Source organism: Antrostomus carolinensis, unplaced genomic scaffold (assembly GCF_000700745.2).
Source record: "Antrostomus carolinensis isolate BGI_N321 unplaced genomic scaffold, ASM70074v2 scaffold6956, whole genome shotgun sequence".
Lineage (NCBI taxonomy): Eukaryota > Metazoa > Chordata > Aves > Caprimulgiformes > Caprimulgidae > Antrostomus > Antrostomus carolinensis.
Window position 1 is genome coordinate 24372 of NW_010322404.1, and position 22269 is coordinate 46640.

Consider the following 22269-nt stretch of genomic DNA (forward strand, 5'->3'; position numbering starts at 1 on the left):
TTCTACCTACACTAACAGAGAATTAAAAGTACAAATCATAGTAAGTTTAATCAGTACAGGTGGAGATTAGCGACCAAATGCCTCTGATAAGGTAACAGAATATGCTAATTTATATGGAGTTTAAGCAAAATCCTATGCTCTGAGCATTTAAAATCTCCATGAAATAATATTTCAAAAGCAAACTTGTGGAAACAGCCAAACGGTCTAGAAAGGGAAGAATCTGCAGGCTATTAAGAAAAAAAGAACTGATTTTTGTTAGCAAGTCTCTCTGTTAAATCTCTGCTTAATGCTTTGAAAATGTCATCCTATACTCACTACTGAGCGCTTTTTCTTCCCCAGTACATCCAGGATTGTCTATATATTTTCAGATTCCTAAACAGTAGCAATATCTGCTATTTCAGTAACTGTTTCCAAGTTATTTTCTACACATCACTCAAAATACACAACAGAGGCATCCAAATAAAAGTGTTCTTCTCTAAGGATAGTGCAGTCACGCTACTCAAATTATTTTTTGCAGCAAACAAGTAGTTTCATTTACATTTTAATTGAAACACATAGATTGCAGTAACAGGACAGCTCAGTTTATACATAAAGCAAATACTACAAAAGTTAGCATTTGTAACAATATACAGGCAGAAACACCAACTGGGAAACTGAATATTCCAGTTGAATTGCTGTTAAATCCAATCCAGCATTTCTCTGCCCTGGGAGAGAGGATAGTAAGGCCTGAGGAAAAGTTAGAAAAATTCCCCAGAACTGCTATGAAAACCAAGAAAGCAGAGTAACAGGATAACATGTGTCACCTTATTTTACCTTTATCTGACAAAACAGCTTTAATGTGACTTTCCACTAATATCTCCAGTACTATAAATAAATAATGATGTGGTATAACAAAAGCTCTAACATTTAAGACACAAAACTGTACCTGTTAGCTACACCTCATGTGTAAGAGCTGTACATACCTATATACATGATAGTTTACATATGAAATGAATTATTCCTTTTGACATGTCACTCTACCAAAAAATCCAAGTATTTATGTATATTTAAATTCATACAGTTACTTTGTCATCACTTTCTTAAGATGGACAGGGTCATACCACAAGAAATTTTGTACCCAAAGGTAGTTTCACAGCCTAGCCTGTATTAGCTAGAAAAAATAACAGTATAAAAAATAAACAAACCGCAGCATTTAATCTAAAAATTGTAATGGAATATATTGATTTTATTTTCTACACAAAGATATCCTTCCAACAAAAATTTTAAATCACCCACATTAATTAATACACTGCATTATTTATTTCAGATAGTGATGAACTTTCTTTTACGGATTAAAAAAACTAGGATAAAGTAGTTTGCCTGACTGCCACAGAATTAGCTAGCATTTGGTCTTTAACTACATTTTAAGTCTGAAAAGTCCAAATTCTGTATTCTACTCTCCTTTTTCTCTTTATCCACTCTGCCCATAGAACTGTAGTTTTGTCGTATTTTAGCTACTCAGTTGGGTACACTATAAATTAGGCATGTTGCCTTGAAAAAGGTTATCAAATTTTACATATAATACCTCCTAATCATTACAATTCTAACTCTTTTTGTATTTATTTCAACTCTCCATTCATTTTGATAGTTACAACTATTTCCTGATACTTAAACTGAAGGGTTTTGGTAACTTTTCAAGATTATTTATTCCTTCTCAATGTGACAGAAAGGACTGTTATTTCTTATATGTGATACTGAACGCTACACTCGTCTTTTTTCTAAAATTTTTTCATAAAACAAAATCTCTCTGTAAAAAGTGCATGAAATAAACTAGTGTGTTAAACAAATGCAAAGTGTCCCCCCCCCCCCTTTTTTTTTTACCTGTATTCTTCTCAATAAAGTCCATGGATTCTTCACTGGCACTAAAATGACTGGAAGTTGCTTTTTTCTCCGCATCCTGTTCAACATCAGATCCAGTGTGAACTGATGAGTTTGTACTCATTGGTGACCGTGGCATATCTGTCAGTGAAATCCTACGACCAGTACTACTGCTCAGCATAGACTTGCTCATTAGAATCTTGGGCGATGCTGTCATATCAAAGTTCAGTTTGATTTTCTCTTGTTTGTCTGTCTTTGCAGTTCCAGCAGTTGGGTTTGCAGGGTCTAATAACATTTGGTATTGATTGTTGGGAGTATACGGTGTCCGGAAAGGTGCGTAATTAAATACTCCAAATTTTCTACGAATGTTATCAACATAAACTTCCATTTCTTGCATTGCACTATTGAAGATGCTTTTAGTCTTTTTCACAGAAAAAGGAATTTCTTTAGACATGAGGTAGCAATTATTTATTGGAACCCAGGCCCTATATATAAAACAGAAAAATAAAAGATAACGTAACTACGTTTCATTCTGTGGATTCACATTGGCAACTTTTGTGCACATACTGATTTATTTTAGCCTCCTCATAAAGATATGCACACCTCAGATAATTTCAAAGGACCCTCTCCACCTTCTTTTAATAGTTAGATGCATAGTTTTGGTAAGTAAATTGCACGTCTTATATTATCACTGGTCAAATATGACAAAATATTCCTAATTAGAATAGTCTATGTAACTGCACAATGACCATCACTAAACAGTCTTTCCATCTGTCATAGCAGAAAAACTTAAAAAGCACGTCAGGAAAAACAGATTTCACAAACACATTCTTAAAAACTTAATATTCTATTTTACACCACATGTCAGGGTGATGACAGGAAAAGTTCTATCAACAAGTATTGGACAGATTTTACTTATCATGAAATGAGACAGACTCTAAATCCGTGCCTTCCAAGATACTAAAATACCAGGACCTTTGACTTAATTATTTCATGGACCTATGCAGGTTTTTCTTACAGTACAACTGTCTAGGTTTATAATTTTATTTCATGACAAATCAACTCATATTCATCATGGCTTTCTCCATCTAAGCAGAGAGTTCACAAGTACAGAAAACTTAACTCCTTTCAGATCAAAACTGGCATTTTCAACACAGATTATATTGTCTATATTTTTTTAAATCTACAATTGTGTGTTTATTCCCATTGTGTTTAGACAACATAAATAATTTCATTGGCCTCTTCCACTCTCAAGAACTACAGTTCGCGGCAGCACAAAACCAGATACAGGAATTAACTTGTGTACTCATGGAGACTATAAATGTATTGATCTTTCAAACATGTGACATATTCTACAGACATCATGTAAGAAACTAAAACTGTATATGCTACAGTAGTACATAGTTTATTAGGGTCAAGGTTGAAAAGACAGGATCCAAAAACTCTAAGAGCAAAAAATTACAACAAGAATTTTGTAAGTACAGTCAAAGACATCCTTTGGTTAAATTCCCACCTGTCGTGTTGGCCAAAGAAACGGGCATCAACTTGCCCATCTTTATCTCTCAGTGCTTTAGCAGGCCAGAATGGAAAGCCTTTGAGTTTAGCCCAGACCAAAGGGTGGGGATTGCTCTAGAGGAAGAGGCAAAATACATAGTAAGGAAACACAAGCAGTATTACCTGAAAATCTGATGAACAACATTAATTTTTTTAATTGTATATATTACTTAGCTTCAATAAAGATCCAACATGCACACGGCACTTGCCAAATACAAGATTCCATTTTACTATATACTTAATATACACATAATAAATCCTGAGAGGACAAAACAATAAAAAAAATTTTTAAAGTACATAAAACCATAAATATATTAACTAAACACATTGTAATTGCACTTTCTTATTCATTTATTTTTGATTAGTCCCCTCCAAATATGTAGCATAACATAAGTTAGGCTAGGGCAAATTTTTCAAATTCTCTAATTTTCACTTAAAGCCAAGAGAGAACTTGAGGGATTATACCCTTCTACTTCAGAATCTTAAGGAATCTTCCCAAGTTTGGTGCAGTATTAAACAAAACCAGAAAACCTATTAATAGGTCATAAATGAAAAATCAAGTCTGAATTCTCAGATCCACACCTGCAGAAAAAGACATTCACATTTCAGAAGTGTTATTGTGAGTGCAAGTACCACATGCAAGCACAAATGACCCAGGAGCAGAAATCATATCTTTGATGACAGAGAAGCTGTGAACTGGTTGTGACCAGTTAGTTTGTAATAACTAAAGTTGTAACCTTTAGTTATTTCTGACTGAAAGTGTGCAATCTTACAGCTAAACATCTTGAGACAGTTGGACTCCACAAAGAGCATGATGTGCAAGCACAAGCTACTGATAAACTACAGCAGCTTTCCTTCACTCCACCACAGGTTTAAAACAATAAAGGGATAACAAGCAACAGTCAAATGAGAACTGGTAGTTTGATGTATTAGCTAGACTGCAACGATCCTTAACTTACACAAGGCTCACAAAACCAATTTTCTCGTTTTTGGCAAGCAGCTAAATAACATTCCGGACATACTTCAATTTCATTCATCTGAAAAGAAAAAGCAAGCAGTTATTGAAGAAGTTAAGTGGAGTCCGAAGTGTGATTGGTGTTATGTTAACCTGTCTAGTTTGCTAGCATCATTTTTCCACAAATTCATGGTCGTAAATCAACATTTACTTGCTGTGAAATCAACACTGTTCTGACAGACACAGTGTTGTGTCTGTCAGTGTTCTGACAGACACATCTTTTTCTACCTCTAACATATGCATTCCAGTTAATAAATCAGTCACACTTTTACATCCCTCTTCAGATTGTATGCTACTGTAATTTATTCCAGTCAAAAAAGAATACATCCCTCATTTGATGTTGTATTTATTCCAGTGTTAAATAATTACTTATCATAATTTCTTCCAGTGGCAAAAATATAATTTCACCTGGGCATTTAATTTCATCATTTATGCAGAACCAAAAATAAAATATTTTATTCTTTATGGTTATATTACATAAACCAGCTAAGATATCAGGCTCAGGTTTTACATGTGTTTTGTTCTATTAAGAATTGATAAATTCTCAGAATTCATGTGAATCAGATATCACTGTCAGCCTGGGGATGGAAAAAGCAATTCCATAAACATAAAGGATCAGATCATCAGATGTTTTATATCAATGAAATATTGTTTGCATATATTTCATTTAGAATAGCAAGTTTTTGTAATACTAAACATTATGGATTGTCACTGAAATAAAATCAGTGCAAATGATCATTTAAGAATGCATGCAGTAATTTTTGCATTTATTCAGAGGAATTTCATGTTGTTACAGCAAAAGAACCACCAAAAATGCATCTATGAATCAGAAGATGTGGGTCTCCCTTTCCAACTCCAAATATTCATTTGGAAGACAGGTGTCGTTGTGCACAATCCCTCTGTCCACTTTCTTCTCTCCCTCCTTGCCACCCCCCAAAGTCTTAATTATAGATCTTGACTATCCTAATGGAAGACACTTTAGCAGTGACCTTGCCAAAAAATTATTCTGTAGGCCATGGATATGCATATGGAAACATAAGAAAGCATACAAAAATTATAGATATGCAATACATACATTAGAAAACACATTATTTCACTCACAAATGTATGAAACAACATTTTAAAAATACAGAACTTAAATTAATTGGGACACACATACCTCATGCTCACAGATCTTGATGATGACTTTTGCTGTTTGTGTCAATTTGTGATTTCCTGAGCAAACAATAAAATGCTTTAACCAAGAAAATTGTTATGCTAGAATTATGATAAAATCAACAGGTTTTAGGTTTAAAAGTTATCATTAAGGACAAGATAGAACATCTAAAGAGACCATGTAAAACACGTATGTATAAACTACATGCTTGCAAAAGCAGAAGGTATGCACTTTTCTTCTCAGCATAACATAGCAGCAATCTCTAAATGTTCCTTTTTGAAGCTTATTGCAGCCTGCCCACTCCTGATACACTCTTTTAGTGAGGGACGTGCTGTATCATCTCCTCAGTAAGATCTCTGATAGAGTGCTGCACAACACAAAACACTAAAGCAACTTGGGGGTCTGAACCAGATGATAGGGGTTGGAACCAGGTGATCTTTACGGTCCCTTCCAACCCAAACTATTCTATGATTCTAACTTATTTTATATGTTTTTCAGGTGGAATGAGCAAGTGACAGCACAGGCTGTATTTGGTCCTACAGTTTTATGTAGGACAGTTGATTAAAAAAAAAAAATCTGTTGCATTTAGGCACTATGGTCATTAACAGGAAGATACTTTCAGCATTTGCCAACTAAAAGGCTACAAATTGTTCTCTCTCTAACTATTTCAAAATTTCATATTTTAGAACATAAGTACATATTAATGCTCACCCCCATTGTAAATAATGCAATTGTGCAAAATCCATTTGGCGTCAGCCAAAAATGCTTCAGTGCAACCGTACATTTTCTTTTTAACATTCTGTAAAGAAAAAATTAAGAATTTATCAGGAAACAGAAATTAGTAAAAAGTGACAGCTTCTTCATGAAAATTTTTTCCTAACAGTCATATAATTAATAACACTGAGTACTTATTTACTGTAAGACTTATGATTCTAAAATACTTAAGAATCTCTCAAATTCAGGGTGTCTTTTGACTGCTGTCAAAATGTATGAGCTGTCTAAATTAACTCTAAATAATGAATTATTTAGACCAGCATCTTCAACATTTCCAAAAAAAAAATATTCATTTCCTGAAAGTGTTCCATTCACTAACTCTTCAGAAAACTGAGCTCTTTATTTCTTCTACAGACATATCATTGCTCCACAGCACTTTTCTTTCTAAATTTTTACAAGACCCAGAAAAAATTACTGGTCACAGTACATAAGACAGGGTGTTTCACATTCCAGTCTACCCATTGGGCAGAGTAATTAGATAAAATCAGTCACATGGATTTGTTACACCTTTATACCATAAAGGCATCAACCTCCACTATGAGAACAGGGAGAATGAAAAGTTGCTGTTTCTTCATCAGGCCCTAGCAGAAAAAAATCTCTTCAATGCTTCACTCTTCATTAAGCAGTGGAGGAAGAAGAACAACTTCATTATATGGAACTTTTAAATTATTATTGAACTGAGAATGAAAGTCCCATTATCCATCTCTTGACTGATTTTTCTTCCACACCTCAGGTGCAGTATTTGTTGAATGATCAGTAAAATGAGTCTGGAATGACCCCTGGATATAGACACAAATCATGCCAAATTAATGGACCAGTGATCTGTTAACAGCTTACAAACATGAAGATCAAATGCAAACTCTGGTTAGCGAAGTCTCCCCACAGGATCATTCCTAGAATTAGATTAATTTATACAGGAGGAAGACATCAGTGTAAACTTGTCTTTTTCATACTGTTTTTCCTGAGCATTTGTTACTGGTTCAGACAAAACAGTGGACTTGTTCAATTAGTATATGATTGTTTTGATGCTGTAACTGAACCACCATTCATAATAACAAAAAAACCTCAAAAAAAAAAAAAAAGAAAATAATTTCAAGCAGTCTCTCTCCGCCTCCCATCAAACACTCCAGAAATCTTAATGATTAGCAAACAAACTCAAGGAACCTTCCTCCCTTAGCTTCATACAAACCTTCTCTAATGTACAAAGGTCCATTGGATGAAAGATATATTCTGCATAATCTGGGTGTTGATCCAGTGAAACTGGCTTTTGAAATGGCTCTGTCTGTTAGGGGAAAAAGAAAATCACACTGCTTATTAATAGTGAACAGTTTCATCAATGACACACTACTCATTCTTTTTCTAATACTACTTCCAACAGAGATGTTGGAGAAAATTCTTTAAAGGTAATTATAAAATTTTGTGAAGTAATAAAGTACTGGCAGAAAAAGAGGAACTAAAAGGTCTCATTTATCTGATTTTTCTTATGCTGGAAGTAATGAAATGCAAAAGTTAGGGGTTTTGTAAAATGCACTGTTATTATTTAGAGTAACTTTTTTTGGTGAAGAGTATCAGATGAGGTTCAGTTTTTAGCAGGATAAAGACACTAAATTTACAATTTACTAGACTCACAAATACTTATTTTTCAGACTCTCATTAGAATCATAACTTTCAAAACAATGGTGGCTTATTAATACAAAAACATTCAAACTTGTATCAGTGGGACTCTACATTTCATCTGCTAATGTAGAGGAACTGCAATTCTTAAAGCACTCAGGTACCAAAAGAACAGGTTATTAACAAAATGGCTAAAGGGCAAAATATCTCAATAGCATTTATTAAACATTTATCTTTCTAACTACATTTTCAAAACACTTTGTGAATTCAACATAAACAAACACTGACACTTTATTTCTGAAAAGCAGCACTTTACTATAACATCTATACTATAACAACACCAGCACAGAGACACTCTCCCTGCTCCTCTAACTTACTTACAGGAACAAGAAGGCAACAGGAGTTAAGATAACCCTTGTTAATTAAGCACATTGTATTTTGATTTACTGTTTTCTCCACACATGAAAACTAGGTAAGATTACATGGTGAAGAACAACTGAAATAGAGATGGAACTGCAATTTAGAAGCACAAATGATCGACTGGAATAGCTGAACCTTTGCAGGATGGTGATTTTGAGGAGTGAGTCTAAGACAGACACAAGGAGATAGGTACAAGTTGGAGGAAAACAAATTTTACCTCTGTGATAAAAATTCATAGAACAGCAGGCTGATATTGCATGAAAGTTAATGGTACAGGTTTTCACCACACTGAGGAAAATTTGTTCAGTGTTTTAGAAGTGTATGATACAACTAGCTGTTGTGGTAAGAACAATTTCTACTAAATGATAGAAGCTAGGTTTTCAACAGGTATAATCAATAATATAACAGTGCCTGTGCCTAAGGTTCCTGCCTATATAACTGTATTGGTAAGAGATCACGTCTCCTCATTCCTCTTGTATCTCAGATACAACATTGTCCACTTTTGGTGAGTGAGAAACCACCATGTCCTACTGGAAAGTCACGTTATATTTTCACTACACCTACTGAAACTATGTCCAGAAGTTACATCAAGAAACTACATTTTAAATTCACTCCAAAACAGTATATACAGCCTAAATTTATCTGTACTAGACAGGTGGCAGACAGCATAGAAGCTGTCACATACAATCTGATAAAATAAGATCGGTTCATAATCCACAAAAGGAAGCAAAACCCAGGATTATGACAAACATACAATCCAAGCATTAAAAAAAAAATCTTACCCCTGGCTGTTTCATTTTCTGTAGTGCAAACTTCAGTAAATATGATAGCTGTTCAATGGTGAGCATTGTCATAGCTTTACTCTGTGTTTCTATGCATTCTGCGACTGTGATTTTCTAAAAGTTAAAAATAAAAAAATACTTTGTCAGCAAACATTTCTATGTAAATTTTTCTCCACTGAAACATTCTAGCACTCAAATGGAAAATAATAACTATCTTATAAGAAACAACATTTCCAATGATGCAGTATAAGTACTTCAGATGCTTGTTTTACTAGTTTTTTTTGGGGGAAAAAAAAAAAAAAAAAATACCAGAAAATTCTCCATCATATTCAAGATCATGCAAAGTGAATGTGTGAATACATAAAATTCCCAAATACAATGCAGGTTCACAGCAATGTGAATGAGTGAGAAGGTCACCTGGGGCCTACTACCATAAGTGATCAAAGAAAAACATGCAATGAACCAATTGACTTTCATTAAAGACACTTTGATGCTAAGTATTCTGTCCCCAGGAACCACTGGAGAGGAATGATTGAATTCTTCCTCAGCCCTGCAGAAAAAAATCATAATAAAATACCCACTTGTTTATGTAGACCCTACAGTGCAATTTTTTTCTACACTGCTGCAGAGCTGATAAGCCTTCTAGAAGAACCACAAATTAAACTAGTCGAAACTGCAGAATGTTTTCAGAATTAGAGGTGCCTGATGAAAAGATGACTCTTTGAAATGGTGCCTTCCCCAGAGATGGGAACACAAAAGAAGTTGAAGACTCCTGGCAAGAAGGCAAACACAATCCAGGAATACACACAGAAAAATTGGTGAAGCAGCAATGGATGCCTCCTCTTCTGTACAAATTTTTCTGGTACCTTTACCAAGAGGCAATATAGGAATAAACCAGAAACATTTCAGAATGCAAAAAAGCTGCTTGTATCTCACAAACAAGAAAGAAATCCATTCCTTACATCAAACTAACCTCACATTCTGGGCAAAACCAATCCCCCTCTGGTTCCGCTGTCAGTTTCAGACACTTAGCATGATAAACCCGAGGGCAGAGTTCACAGCAGAGGACTTGGCCTTCCCGATGACAAACCCAGCAATAGAAATCATTCCGTCCATCCTGTGGTACAACATCAACAGGGTCTGTGGTGAGTGGCTGCTTCATATAGTAAAACGGACCATGTCTTAGTTCTGACTGAAATGTAGGCAAGAAAAACAGGTTTGGTTTCAAAACAAATTTGCATTTTTTTCAAACAATAATATTCATAATATATAAGTAAACAGCAGTTTACAGAGTTTGATTAACATTTACACAAGCACAATATCTTATTCATAGCACAAAATCATTCATAAAAAGGTTTACTTCTTATTCAGATGTCAAATGGCAGCTTACACTCAAGACTGAACATAAATTTTTGTGACAAGTGAGGGAATCAAGTGCAAGACACGCAATCCAACAAAAGTCAGTAAAGTCTTTTATCTTCAAGAAAGAAGCGCTGCTACAGAAGCTATTAGGTCCTCTAAACTCAGAATTCCATGCAGCTGTGCAAGCTAAATACTGAGATATAAATACTTTAGTGGTGGCTAAACCTGGGACAACTGAAGAAGTTAGTCCTGAAACAAGAAGTTGGAACACCGTGCAAATCTGTCCTAAGTTGCCAGAGTTCACAACTTTGTACAATGAAGCAAATGGGTGCTGATTTTGACTAATAAAGCAAACTGTAGAGGAGGATGACAAAGGAGCAAATTCACATCCTGAACAGCCAGCTCTGCTACAGGAGCAGGAACACTGGGAGAGATTTAATCCTCTGCATATCAGAATTTAAGACTCACAATCTCCACTGATTTGCCTGCACTAGAAAAGAGTATTAACTTAATAAACTGCATAAACTATTCTTCCACTTGAGCCCAAGACAGCTCAAAGATGACATAACTGGTGTCAAAACACAAGAAGCGAAGAGCCTGGGATGGCTAAAATGGGTCCTCAGATACCTAAAGTTTGTTAGATTAGCTTTGAAGAGCTGCTAACACTTAGTAGAAAACTATATTCTATTTAATAATGACAAGGGAACTTAACTTTTCTGTTTGGCATTAATTATAGGGATGGTTTGCTGAGGAGGGCATGGAGGGAAGCAATCTTGAGTTTTAGGTAGTTTATTTACTGTGATTATTCTGTTTGGTGTAAAACCATTTGCTCATGACATTACTTGTAACTAACTATCCAAGTGCTTGCAATTTGCACAACCATTCTGTTTGGTTCTCAGGTAATTTTGTGTGTGTCCTGCATCATTTGCACATCTGCAAGTTCTTACGTGCTTGAGCTGTCACACACCCATGTGACTCAGAAGAGCACAAGCATACGCATGTTCCATACCTTTGCAGCATCCTTTACAAAATTATTCACACGGGGCATAAATTAATGTCACCAGAAACCACCAGCATGCCGGCTTGGATCGTGATCCTTCTAGATTTCTAAAGTTACAAAGGACAATGTCTAATTTTTTGCATAAACAGAGGATCTTCAAGATCAAATTAGATGATGATCCAGCTGAAGATGCTATATCTCAAAGGATACACCAGAAGAGATATAATCTACAATTATCTAACACTATTTTAGGCAAAGAAAGGATGTTACCCACAAACGTTCTCTAAGCATCCTGCTACCTAAAATTTCACTCAAATTTTTATCAGTTCTGGTGAAAGACACTTTGTTCTCAGCACAGAATTGGGCAAAGTGTTATTTTCTGTACTTCGTATATATATTTAATGAGATAACATTACAAGGCTTCCAGAAGGAAGGTTCTATGAGATCTCATGCAATAAGAGTGACAGCATAAGGCTTTAACTACATTTCAAATGTCTTATTGCCACAATCACTCAAACAGATACAAAGGCATACAGAAACTCAGAGTGAAGAAAGGAAAGTTGCATTTTCCAGTGCAGAAACGTGTTTTGTTTACAGCTACACACACCACAGCTGTGAGACCAAAATCACAATAGTGTATACATGGAGATGCAGCTATGGGGCATTTCCTCAAATGCAGATAAAGGAAATTACCAGAAGAATTTAATATATATTCTGACTTTGAAGTGAATATAAGCAGTATATCCACACTAACTTCCTAAGAATCAAAGATACTGCTTTAAGGCAAATATAAAACCTGTGAAACTATTCCATAGAAATCAGCTCAGAACATCCAAACTGAACAGAAGAACATTTTTGCTAGAGCACGAGAGGATTTCACTTCCTATTCGAGGATGCTTATACCTTTCAGACATCTATGACCTTATTTTGTCAAAGCCAAGTTTAAGAAACAAAGTTTAAGAGCTTCTGAGACTGAAAAAAGACCGAAACAGCAAAACTAAAGGACTGAAAATGAGTGATTCGACTGTATCAAAGGACCTTTTCACTTGTCCCAATCAGAGTAAAACTTAAGAGTTTAAATTTTAGTAGTAATGAAAGAAAAGCTTTGCTTTCTCAATTGTTTCACAACTAGCCAATTCAAGCTTAAATAGGTGGTAGCCTGTTTTAAAGTTATTAAAGCTATTAAGACCTATAGAATGACATAGAAAACTGATGAAAAAAGATTAATATCATAGTGCTGTTTTGAGGAGGAAAAAAAAATCACTATTTATATTCAGTTTAAATTAATATTGAAGCTAGCAGTAAAACTGGCTGACAACTTCAGTTACATTATAACTGACCAATTAAATATCAGAAGTTCCTGGGTTTTAACCTGTCTTAGCTACATTCTACAATTCCATAAGCCTTTGTTTGTATTTCAACACTTTAAATACCTGTTGGCACCATTCTGAAGATCTGTTACTGCATCCACAACATGTAACACGAAGCTTCATGCAACTATAACTTTAGTAACGGTATCTTGAAATACCCAAATATTACAAAGCACTTTGTAATGTAGAATATTAAGTTAGAGGTTTCCAGTGATGTTGTCATACCTCAAAATGGATTTATCAGCCAATCAGAACCACAGCTACCAGCTACATTATACTTGAAACTTAACCTAAGAGCAAACCAAGTATCTGTGTGCTTAGCTCACATCTGTTCAGCAGAAAAGGAATCTTTAACAACTCCTGCTACCATATAGAGCAGAGTTCTGCACCTGCTTTAGAAACAATCATCTTCAGGCACACCCATTTCAAATTTGACATGCAAGACACTATTAAATTAAAAACAGCTTGTAAAAGCTAAACAAAACTAAACAGATCATGTTTTCTTGCTCATTTGTAACAAATACAGCAAAATAAGCAAGTCTGCTTTTCTGCAGCTTTATTCTATCCTGTAATATTTCAGGTCTGAGATACCTGGAAAACAGAAAATGATTTACCGAGGGGAATGGATCAAGTTCAACAACTGCAATTGTGTTTTCATATATATTTTCAAACGCATGGATAAAAAGTGGAAATTAATACCCTAAGATTCAATTCCACTGTTTGTAAAATTATCTCTACATTGCACAGTTAGAAGCTCAGACTTCAGTGGGGTAATATCTCCCCAGTAAATGTCCAGGATGTAAAGGAATTTATACAGCCTGCAGTGAAGCCCATTAAAAACCAAACTGGCCACATTAAACTAGTGCAAGCATGCTTACACATGCTATTACTACACCTCACAATTATTCTTAAATAAGATGTGCTTGACACTAAGACTGTTGTCTAGCAAGGCCTGATTTATTCAGTCTTTGTTCCAGGACAACGGCAGTGACTAGGAATTTCATTTTCTTTGTTAACCAGTGCAAACGTACCAAGATAATATTTAATGTGGATGCTTGTTACACCAGGAAAAAGTGCTTTAAACACTCAGAACTTAATCCTGTGTTTATGTGATCCTGGCAAAATACACTGACACACAAAAGAACTTTGAAAAATACACAGGCATGTCATTATTAAATTAGATGAGAGAAAATTTCAGTAAGGTTACAGGCTGCTTTCATGTAACCTCCTCCAAGATGATGCAGGTGCTTTACAGCATTTGCTATTTAATACACTTCAACTAATTGTTTCACTTGCATCATACAATGAATCAGAAATTGTCGAAATCTTCTGGAGTCAAGTTCTTCTTAGAACTACAACAAATGCTATAAATTCAATATTCAAAAGACACTGAAAATAAGGTTTCAAGCGTGAACGCTGAAAAGTACTGTCAGTGTGACTCTTCGATAACTGGTTTGTTAGGAGTGTATACTGCCCAGCAATTTAAAGAAAGGGGAGGGAATCTGTAGAGTACTGAGGAAGGAGCTGGACTTCTGTTAATAATTGTCAGTAGGACTGAAAGCAGATGAGAAACTTCCACTGATATTATGAGAACTTTCTTAATTTAGGATATCATGACTCTAAATATTTCCTTTTAATGGTCTTAATTAATAACAGCCATTATTGTTGTTGTTATTGTTATTATATTCCTCCATAACCCTTTTGTTCAAAATTGCATTTATTGGTTATACATCTTATTATCTTATTAGCTTTATGGAATCAAATACCAGGACACAGGTCATCTTTCTCATACAGATGTAAAAAAAAAAAATAAAAGAACATCCAAATCCAACTTACAATGCCAATGCCTACGCCCACTGCATTGAAAAATGAGTATCTACTTCTTAGAGTAGAAAAACTGAGCTTCCTAAAGAGGAGAGAGCTCCTGAGCAGCTGTCTCTACATCCTTCATTGTTTCATATTCTAGTGTAACAAGACTATGACTTCTCTTACCTGCTCCTTATTATTACTGTTCAATAGACCAGGTTTCTTTTTCTTTTTTATAGGACTTGTTGATGCATCTTGTGGTGAGTGGCCATTAGAGGAATGTGGAGGGCTGGGAAACTTCCTTTTTTGTGCTGTGCGTTCAGCAGAGCCAGGATCTATAACAGATACAAACAATATTGTTGAAGAGTGCATATCGATTAAAAACATTCAGACAAGGTTACAGTTTGTCATTCACACTCCTTCACCAAACAAAATAAAAATTCTCAGTTGTCTTTCACCCAATCACTGACAAAACTGGAAACACAGACTTGCTAAATAGTGCCTCTATTCAGTGAATTCTCAATACAGTATATTTAGACTAACATTAAGTATTTTTTTCTTTTCCCACAGCACTCTGGCCATTCATCTCCTCTCAAACTTTAGTATCTTAAGGTATAAAACCAATGATATTCTGTAGTTTAGCAGAGTGCTATGCTAATTAATGCTATACACTTTAAAAGCAGAGAAACAACATTTCCAAAGAGCTTCTCTCATGTATTTAGGAACATAAGCAACAGAAGTTAAAACATGATAAGAGGAAAGTCAGTCCCCATCACTCAATTCTCATTTTTAAATAAACTTATTGAAATATGTCAATAGCAAAAATTAAATTTTCCTATAATCTGAAAATAAATATGCTACCTCAAATATTTAGTCATTTGTAGTACCTGCTAAATTGGATTATAAAATTAATTGGTAGATTAATTGGTAGATTAATTGGTAGATAAAAATAAAACAAGACTCCCAGTCAAGTAGTAACTTTTGACAGCAAGACAGAATAACAAACAGAAAGTGACATAACTTTTAAGTGTCTCTCACACTCAGAGCTCTCACATTCAACCAAGGAAATTACAAGAGCAGTCACAGCTTCCATCTATGCCTGAAGTTATCACCCCCAGTAACAAAGCTGGCAGAAGGGAGCATGTGCCTGTGTCTCAGATGCTCTAAGTCATCGGTTGTCATCTTACTATAAACTCACCACACCAGCAACTTATATAGCCCTGGTGGCTCTGAACTGCGTTTTATGAAAGACATGTAAAACTCTTTAAAAAATTAGAAGGAAATTGAGACATCACTAGGTCATTATTAATCGCTCTGCAATGTTGCCAAGGTTGACATAAGTACCTATGAGTGCTCTCACAAACCATCCACTGGGGAACAAGCTAACCTGAGCTTCACCTGAAGTTCAAAATCTTGGTTTCAGTATGCCATCATGTGATTAAAGGATTAGTAATTACTGCTCCCAGAAGACAGACTGAAGCATACTTAAACCCTAAAGCAACTGAATTTCACACTTTATGATTATTTTAGAAGCCCAGTTTTATGTGATGGTAATGCAGTTTTTAAGTAGATAAACTATGATTGTGACTTAATAAAATTTAGCTTAGAAAAAACTATAAAAACAAAGAAAAATATGTTATTATTGTACATCAGGGATCTTCTCTTGCTGCAGCATATGGAGCATAGACCACAACCATATTTTCTATGTTCTACACATTGCCAAGTGCTGTACTGTAAGCATTCAATAGCAGCAATCCCTGACAACTAATTGAGGTCTCATTTTTCCTCAATGGAAGCAAGTGCCAACTCAGAAAATGTGTAAAAGTAAAATGTTGTTTTCCTTGTTTTTCCCATGATACCCAAATGTAACTCTTCCAGAAAACAAGTAACATCAACATGTCTTACTGTAAAAACACAGCATAAACTGCAGTACCAAAGACTTAACAGTGACATCTTACATCTCCTTATGCCCCTGTTTTCCATATACCTTTTTTTAAACTTAAAAACTTGCTTAAGCTAGTTTTTAGCTTAAGCTAAATGCAACCAAAATAATGCCAGACTAAAACCAAAACAAAGTAGCACCTTCTGTGTATTTCTAAGTACACTTGTGTTAGCTTCTCTACCATCAAGGCCTTGATGAGAGCTGAAATCCACAGCAAGTTACACCGATTTAAGTTAAGGCTTCACAGTACCCCTACGCAGATACACTTTCTTCTCTTTTCCGTTCTCTAGCGCTGTTATTTTTTCCACCCAAAAAGCAAGATGGTTTAGATAACTGATATCGTCAAAACCAACAAAATCATCAAAAATCAATTTCAGCTGAATCAGTATACCAATAAGTCCCAAACTTGACAGTGCCAGCATGGCAGGTGTGACTTAGATCAGCACATATTACCATAGTGTTGCGTCCTCAGCACAACCCACAGCAAGCCAATTAAGAAAGGCCTAAGTAAATCAGTCTTAATATACGTCACTGTTTTCAAATTCAACTTCACACAAAGTTTAAGCAAACAAAACAAAAGCCTTCCCAAAGTGTGAAAATTGCAAGATAAAAGGTTTTTACTGTCAGCAAGGTATTACCCTTTTTTTGAGCTGGTGTGGAAGGGAAAAAAAGTCTTACATTTCAAAATAAAGCACAGACAATAAGAAATTTTATCTTTATCTTAACTACATCAAGTTTACTACACTTCCATGAAGAATATTAGTTCTCTACTTAGTTTTCTTATATTTTAAATAAATATTCTACGAAAAATGAGTTGTTATAAAGTGGTAATATTTACTGTTTGTAGAACAAAACTTCTCTTCTGGAAATTTTCAAAAAGCAGGAAGAAGGAAACTCAGAAACATGTTTGTTTAAACAGTTAAAAAATCAAAAAAGCTTTTCAACATGAGTTGTGATAAAGACAGTAAAATTAGCAGTTATTTTTGTTTTCCAGGAAGCAGAAACAGCAATGTTATTTTTTCAATGAAAGCATTATTTTAGTCCTTCAGGAACAGTATTAGATATCAGTGAATTGAGACTTAGTTACACCAATAAAATTTTCTGTGATGTAAGTAGGTTCTTGATATCTTAATGCAAGTGGGTCAAATATGCAGAATTAAGAATAATGTTTCCAACTAGAAATGTAGTCATGTTTTACGTAAGTTAGACACTCAGCAGAAGTGTTACTTAAATAGACCCAGTCCAAGGCTACTTCTGTTAACATTAATTCCCAATCCCATGCTATCTCTTTTATTATGACACAAATAGTTCTGCCAACATTTGGTGAACCAGATCAAGGAACTAAATTACATTAAATGTAACAGAACAAAAGAACAGAAATTTTACGAAAGCAGTTTCGTGAAGAATTCGTTTGATGGCTGTAAGAAACAGCTAGTCTAGCTTAGAAAAAGAAGGCAGTGTGAGAGAAGGTACAAGAATAAAAAAGTGACTGAAGACTGCTTAAGCTGTCATTACCCCACAGAAATGTGTAACTATGCCTTCAGAAGGAACAAGAACAAAAAAAGAAAACTGATTTCCACCTAGACTGTCACATCTCTCTTCTTTCCTCCTCCTCAAATGCTCTGAATGCATGTACTTTAAATGGTGTTGAGGGAAATCAATGAAGAACTCTGAAAGAAAAAGGAGCAACACTAACTCCATTGCCAACATCATTACAGTTCAACTTGATAGAGTAGGCTTCAATTAATAATTTATATGGATTCCAGAACCATGAACTCTCCCAGTTACATTTGTTATCCTGAAAGGTTGCTAATAGATTTATGATTTTTCAAATCCATTACCTATAATACTATAGCAAGTTTAATCATCTTCAAAACACTTAACAAAATCATGGATAAATCTGTTAGAACTTACATTTAACTCTGAGGCATTTTAATCTTATGCCAGAATTTTGAAGTATGATGCAGCTGCAATCAACCACTAAAGCCCTATTTACATTCTAGAAACTTCAGTTGATGCAATTAACCCAATCCGGTTGCCTAATGTAATAAATAACAGAGGTTAGCCATGGCTGTGTAAACTCTGATGAACTCCTACTACATTTCAATTTTACACAAGTACAAAAAGACATTGTTATTTGTTTCTTCATTGTAGGACTTAAAGAAAAAGAAACACTTCCCAACAACTTGCAGTATGAGAGATGTAAACTGATTATAAGCTAGAGCCTGGCTGCAGGGGGACTTGCTGCCCCAAGAAACTCCTGAAGACCCCCTGTTGATTACCAAGTAACAAGGGCTCTACACTAGAGATAAAAGCCTCAGGCTGCACTGCTATTCACCGGGGGATTCTCAAATTACTTTTCACTCTGGAGTGAGAATCTCATCTCTATCTGATTAAATACTTGATGTCACTACGAAGAAAGTTGATACATGATGTACTATTATGTACTATTATATATAAAATACATAATGTCTTCTGGAAATTCCATTTTACTAGTCATTTTGCATTTATATTCATAATATCCAAACCTGAGACAAGCCCCAAAGACCAAAGCCTTCAACACAAACCTGCAACAATGTAAAACCTGTAAAAGTCAGAATTCTCACCATTAAGCAGTAGTGTCTCAGTATATGATTTTATGACAAGCTAATGACTAGCTGTCACTAATGGGGACAAGCCTGCTCCTAGCAATGACATCTGTCCAACTCCCCAGTAATCTGGTTCAGGGAGACAAGCAGGCAGAAAACTACTTCCAAACCCAAGTCCTTAACAGACTCAGAAGAGGACTGGCTGAGGCAGCACAGATGCAAAGGCAATAAAGGATGTGTGACTGATGATGGGAAGAAGAGAGATGAAGAGCTCCTTTTGACTAGTCACTAAACGGGCAATGGTTACAGTACTAACTGAAACATATGAAAGCTACATGGAAGTCCATTTTCCACCACAGCCACTGTTAGCAGCTAAGTAAGATAAACTAGGAGAAAACTAACCTGAGAATTAAAAAAAAAAAATAAAAAAATAAAATAAAATTCTACTAGATTAATAGGATGAAAAAGCCCAATGGAGAGTTCACTGCTGTTCAAAGAGAACAAGTGCAAGTGAAGACAGAATCGCACCAAACAATTAGGTTTGTTATGCTGCTCTGGAACCACAACCTGGAAATACTCAGAAAATTCTACAGAAAGCCTTGCAAGCCCCATCTTGAAATATTTAATAAACAAGGTTAAAAAGTAGACCAGAGGGCTGGAACAGAAACATAACAAGATGTTTCTGTCAGACATGTTAACTTATTATATGCAGAGGATAAAATATTATAATAATCTAATCCATGGTCTTTCTCCTTTGCTGAACAGCACTCCTCTTATCTCCATTTTATGTTTTTGGACTCTTTGTAGTCTCTTTGAGCTGTCATTTCCCATTTCCAGTTCTCAGATGCATTATTCCTTCTTGTTCTGATCAAGAGAGTAGTGTATTTTAAAACCTTGTCTTTAGTAAAGCTGCACATGGACAGCTTATAAGCAGATCTGAATTATAAGTGCTACAGTAACTCCACTCCTCTTCCCTTCCCCACCTCACCAGATGTCTGTCCCCACAACATTTTGCAGACAGGCAGTCATGTGTAATAGGAGGATTAATCAGTTCATGATTCAGGCAAAAACTAATACTACAAAAAATGATCAATTTTCTCTTAGATCAGCTGCTTGATATAGCTTACTACGCAACAGCGTAAGTATCAGTGCCAGCCTAAGTATAAGGGTAGAAAAATGCAGCTGAAGATGAGCATGTAGGGCTGCATAGCTCTGACCACAGCCAGAGACTTACTCATATATATCACGTAAAGCATAAGTAAGAAGTGTCAGCTATGGGTTTAAGCTCTAGTTTCATTACAGCCTAACCCCATCTAAATGCTGCCTAACAAAGCTCTGTACTTCCTGCACCCAACTGGTAAATTCCTGCCCTCTCTCTTTCACCAGTTCTGGCAGTCTACCAAGCTGTTTCAGCACACTAAGCTGGTAGAAAACCATTCATGTTTTACAGTTCAGTTAGTTTCCTGACAGTTTAGGTATGGAAGGAAGTGGATAAAACTGCTGCATCGAGCAGTTTGACCAGCTTAGGCTGCTTTGAAACCACCACCTTCCTTAAACCAATTCAAAGGCTATGTTAACACCCTTGTTACAGATTAAACAATGCATGTCTCAGTTTAGCTTAAACTGAACTGGAATTGATTTCTAGCAATTAAAATTAAACTGCTTATACCAAAACAAGAATGTTCATGAAGAGGTCTGCGCCAGGCTAATTGGTTTTAAAGCAATTTAATTTGTTTTCCTACATCTTTCTTTGGACATGGCCTTTCATGAGCTGTACAAACTGTATCAGAGCAAGTCAGGTTACAAACTTGCAGATATCAGCTTATCCAGGGCAAGTGTGAAGTTACAAAATTCCAGCAATTGAGCTGCTGCACAGGCTCCTCAGACCACCAAAAACCCCAAACAAACCAAGAGCAGCTGTATGCTTCCCTTAAGGGTTTTTCTATATAGGGTTAACTTCCTCATCCACATCCTTTCTAAAATACACAAAGCAAAATTCTGAACAAGATTAATGTTACAAGAGGAAACATCGTTACCACTATCCCACCAATTTAGAACCTTGCTGCATTTTTAATGCCTTCTTCAGAACCTAACAACAGTTTTAAAATTCTGTTTGGTGACTTCTCTGCTGCAGAAACACTGCACTGAACTAACAGAGAAACTTGTCTCAATTCAAATAACAGAAATCCAGAAAAAATCATTTTAGCAGGCCTATAATATGGCCAGCTTTTGGCAGATAACATTTACAATCCTTTTACTTTCTTTGCAAAACTACATATCCAACTGTTATAAAGTTCTACTACTAATTCATGGATTAGGTTGTGAATACAACAAAGCAAGATGGCTCACAGGCAAGTCTCAAGATTTCTTTACAACTCACATCTCTCTAACTGAAATAAGTATATACCTGTCAGGGCTTGGGGTGGGTGGTTGTTATTCTTGCCCTTAGAATGGTGCTGGCAAGGGTTTTGTCAACATACATGTCAAGTTTAACAAACCAACTAAAGCAAATCAGTATCTAGTTAAATAAATATAAATTCCATTATTATTATTCAATTAATTCAACCTTAGTTAAGTTTTATCTTTACTATGGTGATGTACAAAGGCCATTCAGGTCACTCTGGTGTTTAAAACACTAAGAGTCCTACTGTGTACAGACCAGTGACTTCCTCACAATGACACCTTGGGCCAATCCAAATTAGCATTGTGATGATCCTGTCTTTGTCTTCCAAACCACCCTCCTTTCAGTCACTACCAGAGCTTGCCTATGAGCTGGTTCAGGAAGTTGTCTCAACAGTAAACTCTTCTGCTAAATTGACCAATCTGAATTGATCAGAGCCCACAAAGCAAGGGGAGCTGCAAGATCATGTGGATGAGCATGCTTGGAGATGAAAGACTGGCCCTTTCAATAACCATGAGGTATTAAATCAGATCCCTATCCTGGGAAGCTTCATCTTAAACCTAAAAAAAAAAAAAAAAAAAAAAAAAAAAAGGTAAAATGTTTCCTGGGGGCTTATTTCATTGAAACA

At 35.4% G+C, this 22269-nt stretch overlaps 1 protein-coding gene across 1 annotated transcript in view; it reads right to left on the minus strand.

Annotated features, from left to right (window-relative positions):
• Positions 1-22269, minus strand: part of ZMYND8 (zinc finger MYND-type containing 8) — a 51112-nt gene that overhangs the window by 17436 nt on the left and 11407 nt on the right. The window contains exons 3-11 of the mRNA XM_029085502.1: positions 14897-15045; positions 10146-10364; positions 9173-9286; positions 7546-7638; positions 6294-6381; positions 5586-5641; positions 4371-4448; positions 3371-3486; positions 1861-2342 (exon numbers count right to left, since the gene is read on the minus strand). Coding sequence (XP_028941335.1) covers positions 1861-2342; positions 3371-3486; positions 4371-4448; positions 5586-5641; positions 6294-6381; positions 7546-7638; positions 9173-9286; positions 10146-10364; positions 14897-15045 — 1395 coding nt within the window. The remainder of the gene's footprint in view (positions 1-1860; positions 2343-3370; positions 3487-4370; positions 4449-5585; positions 5642-6293; positions 6382-7545; positions 7639-9172; positions 9287-10145; positions 10365-14896; positions 15046-22269) is intronic.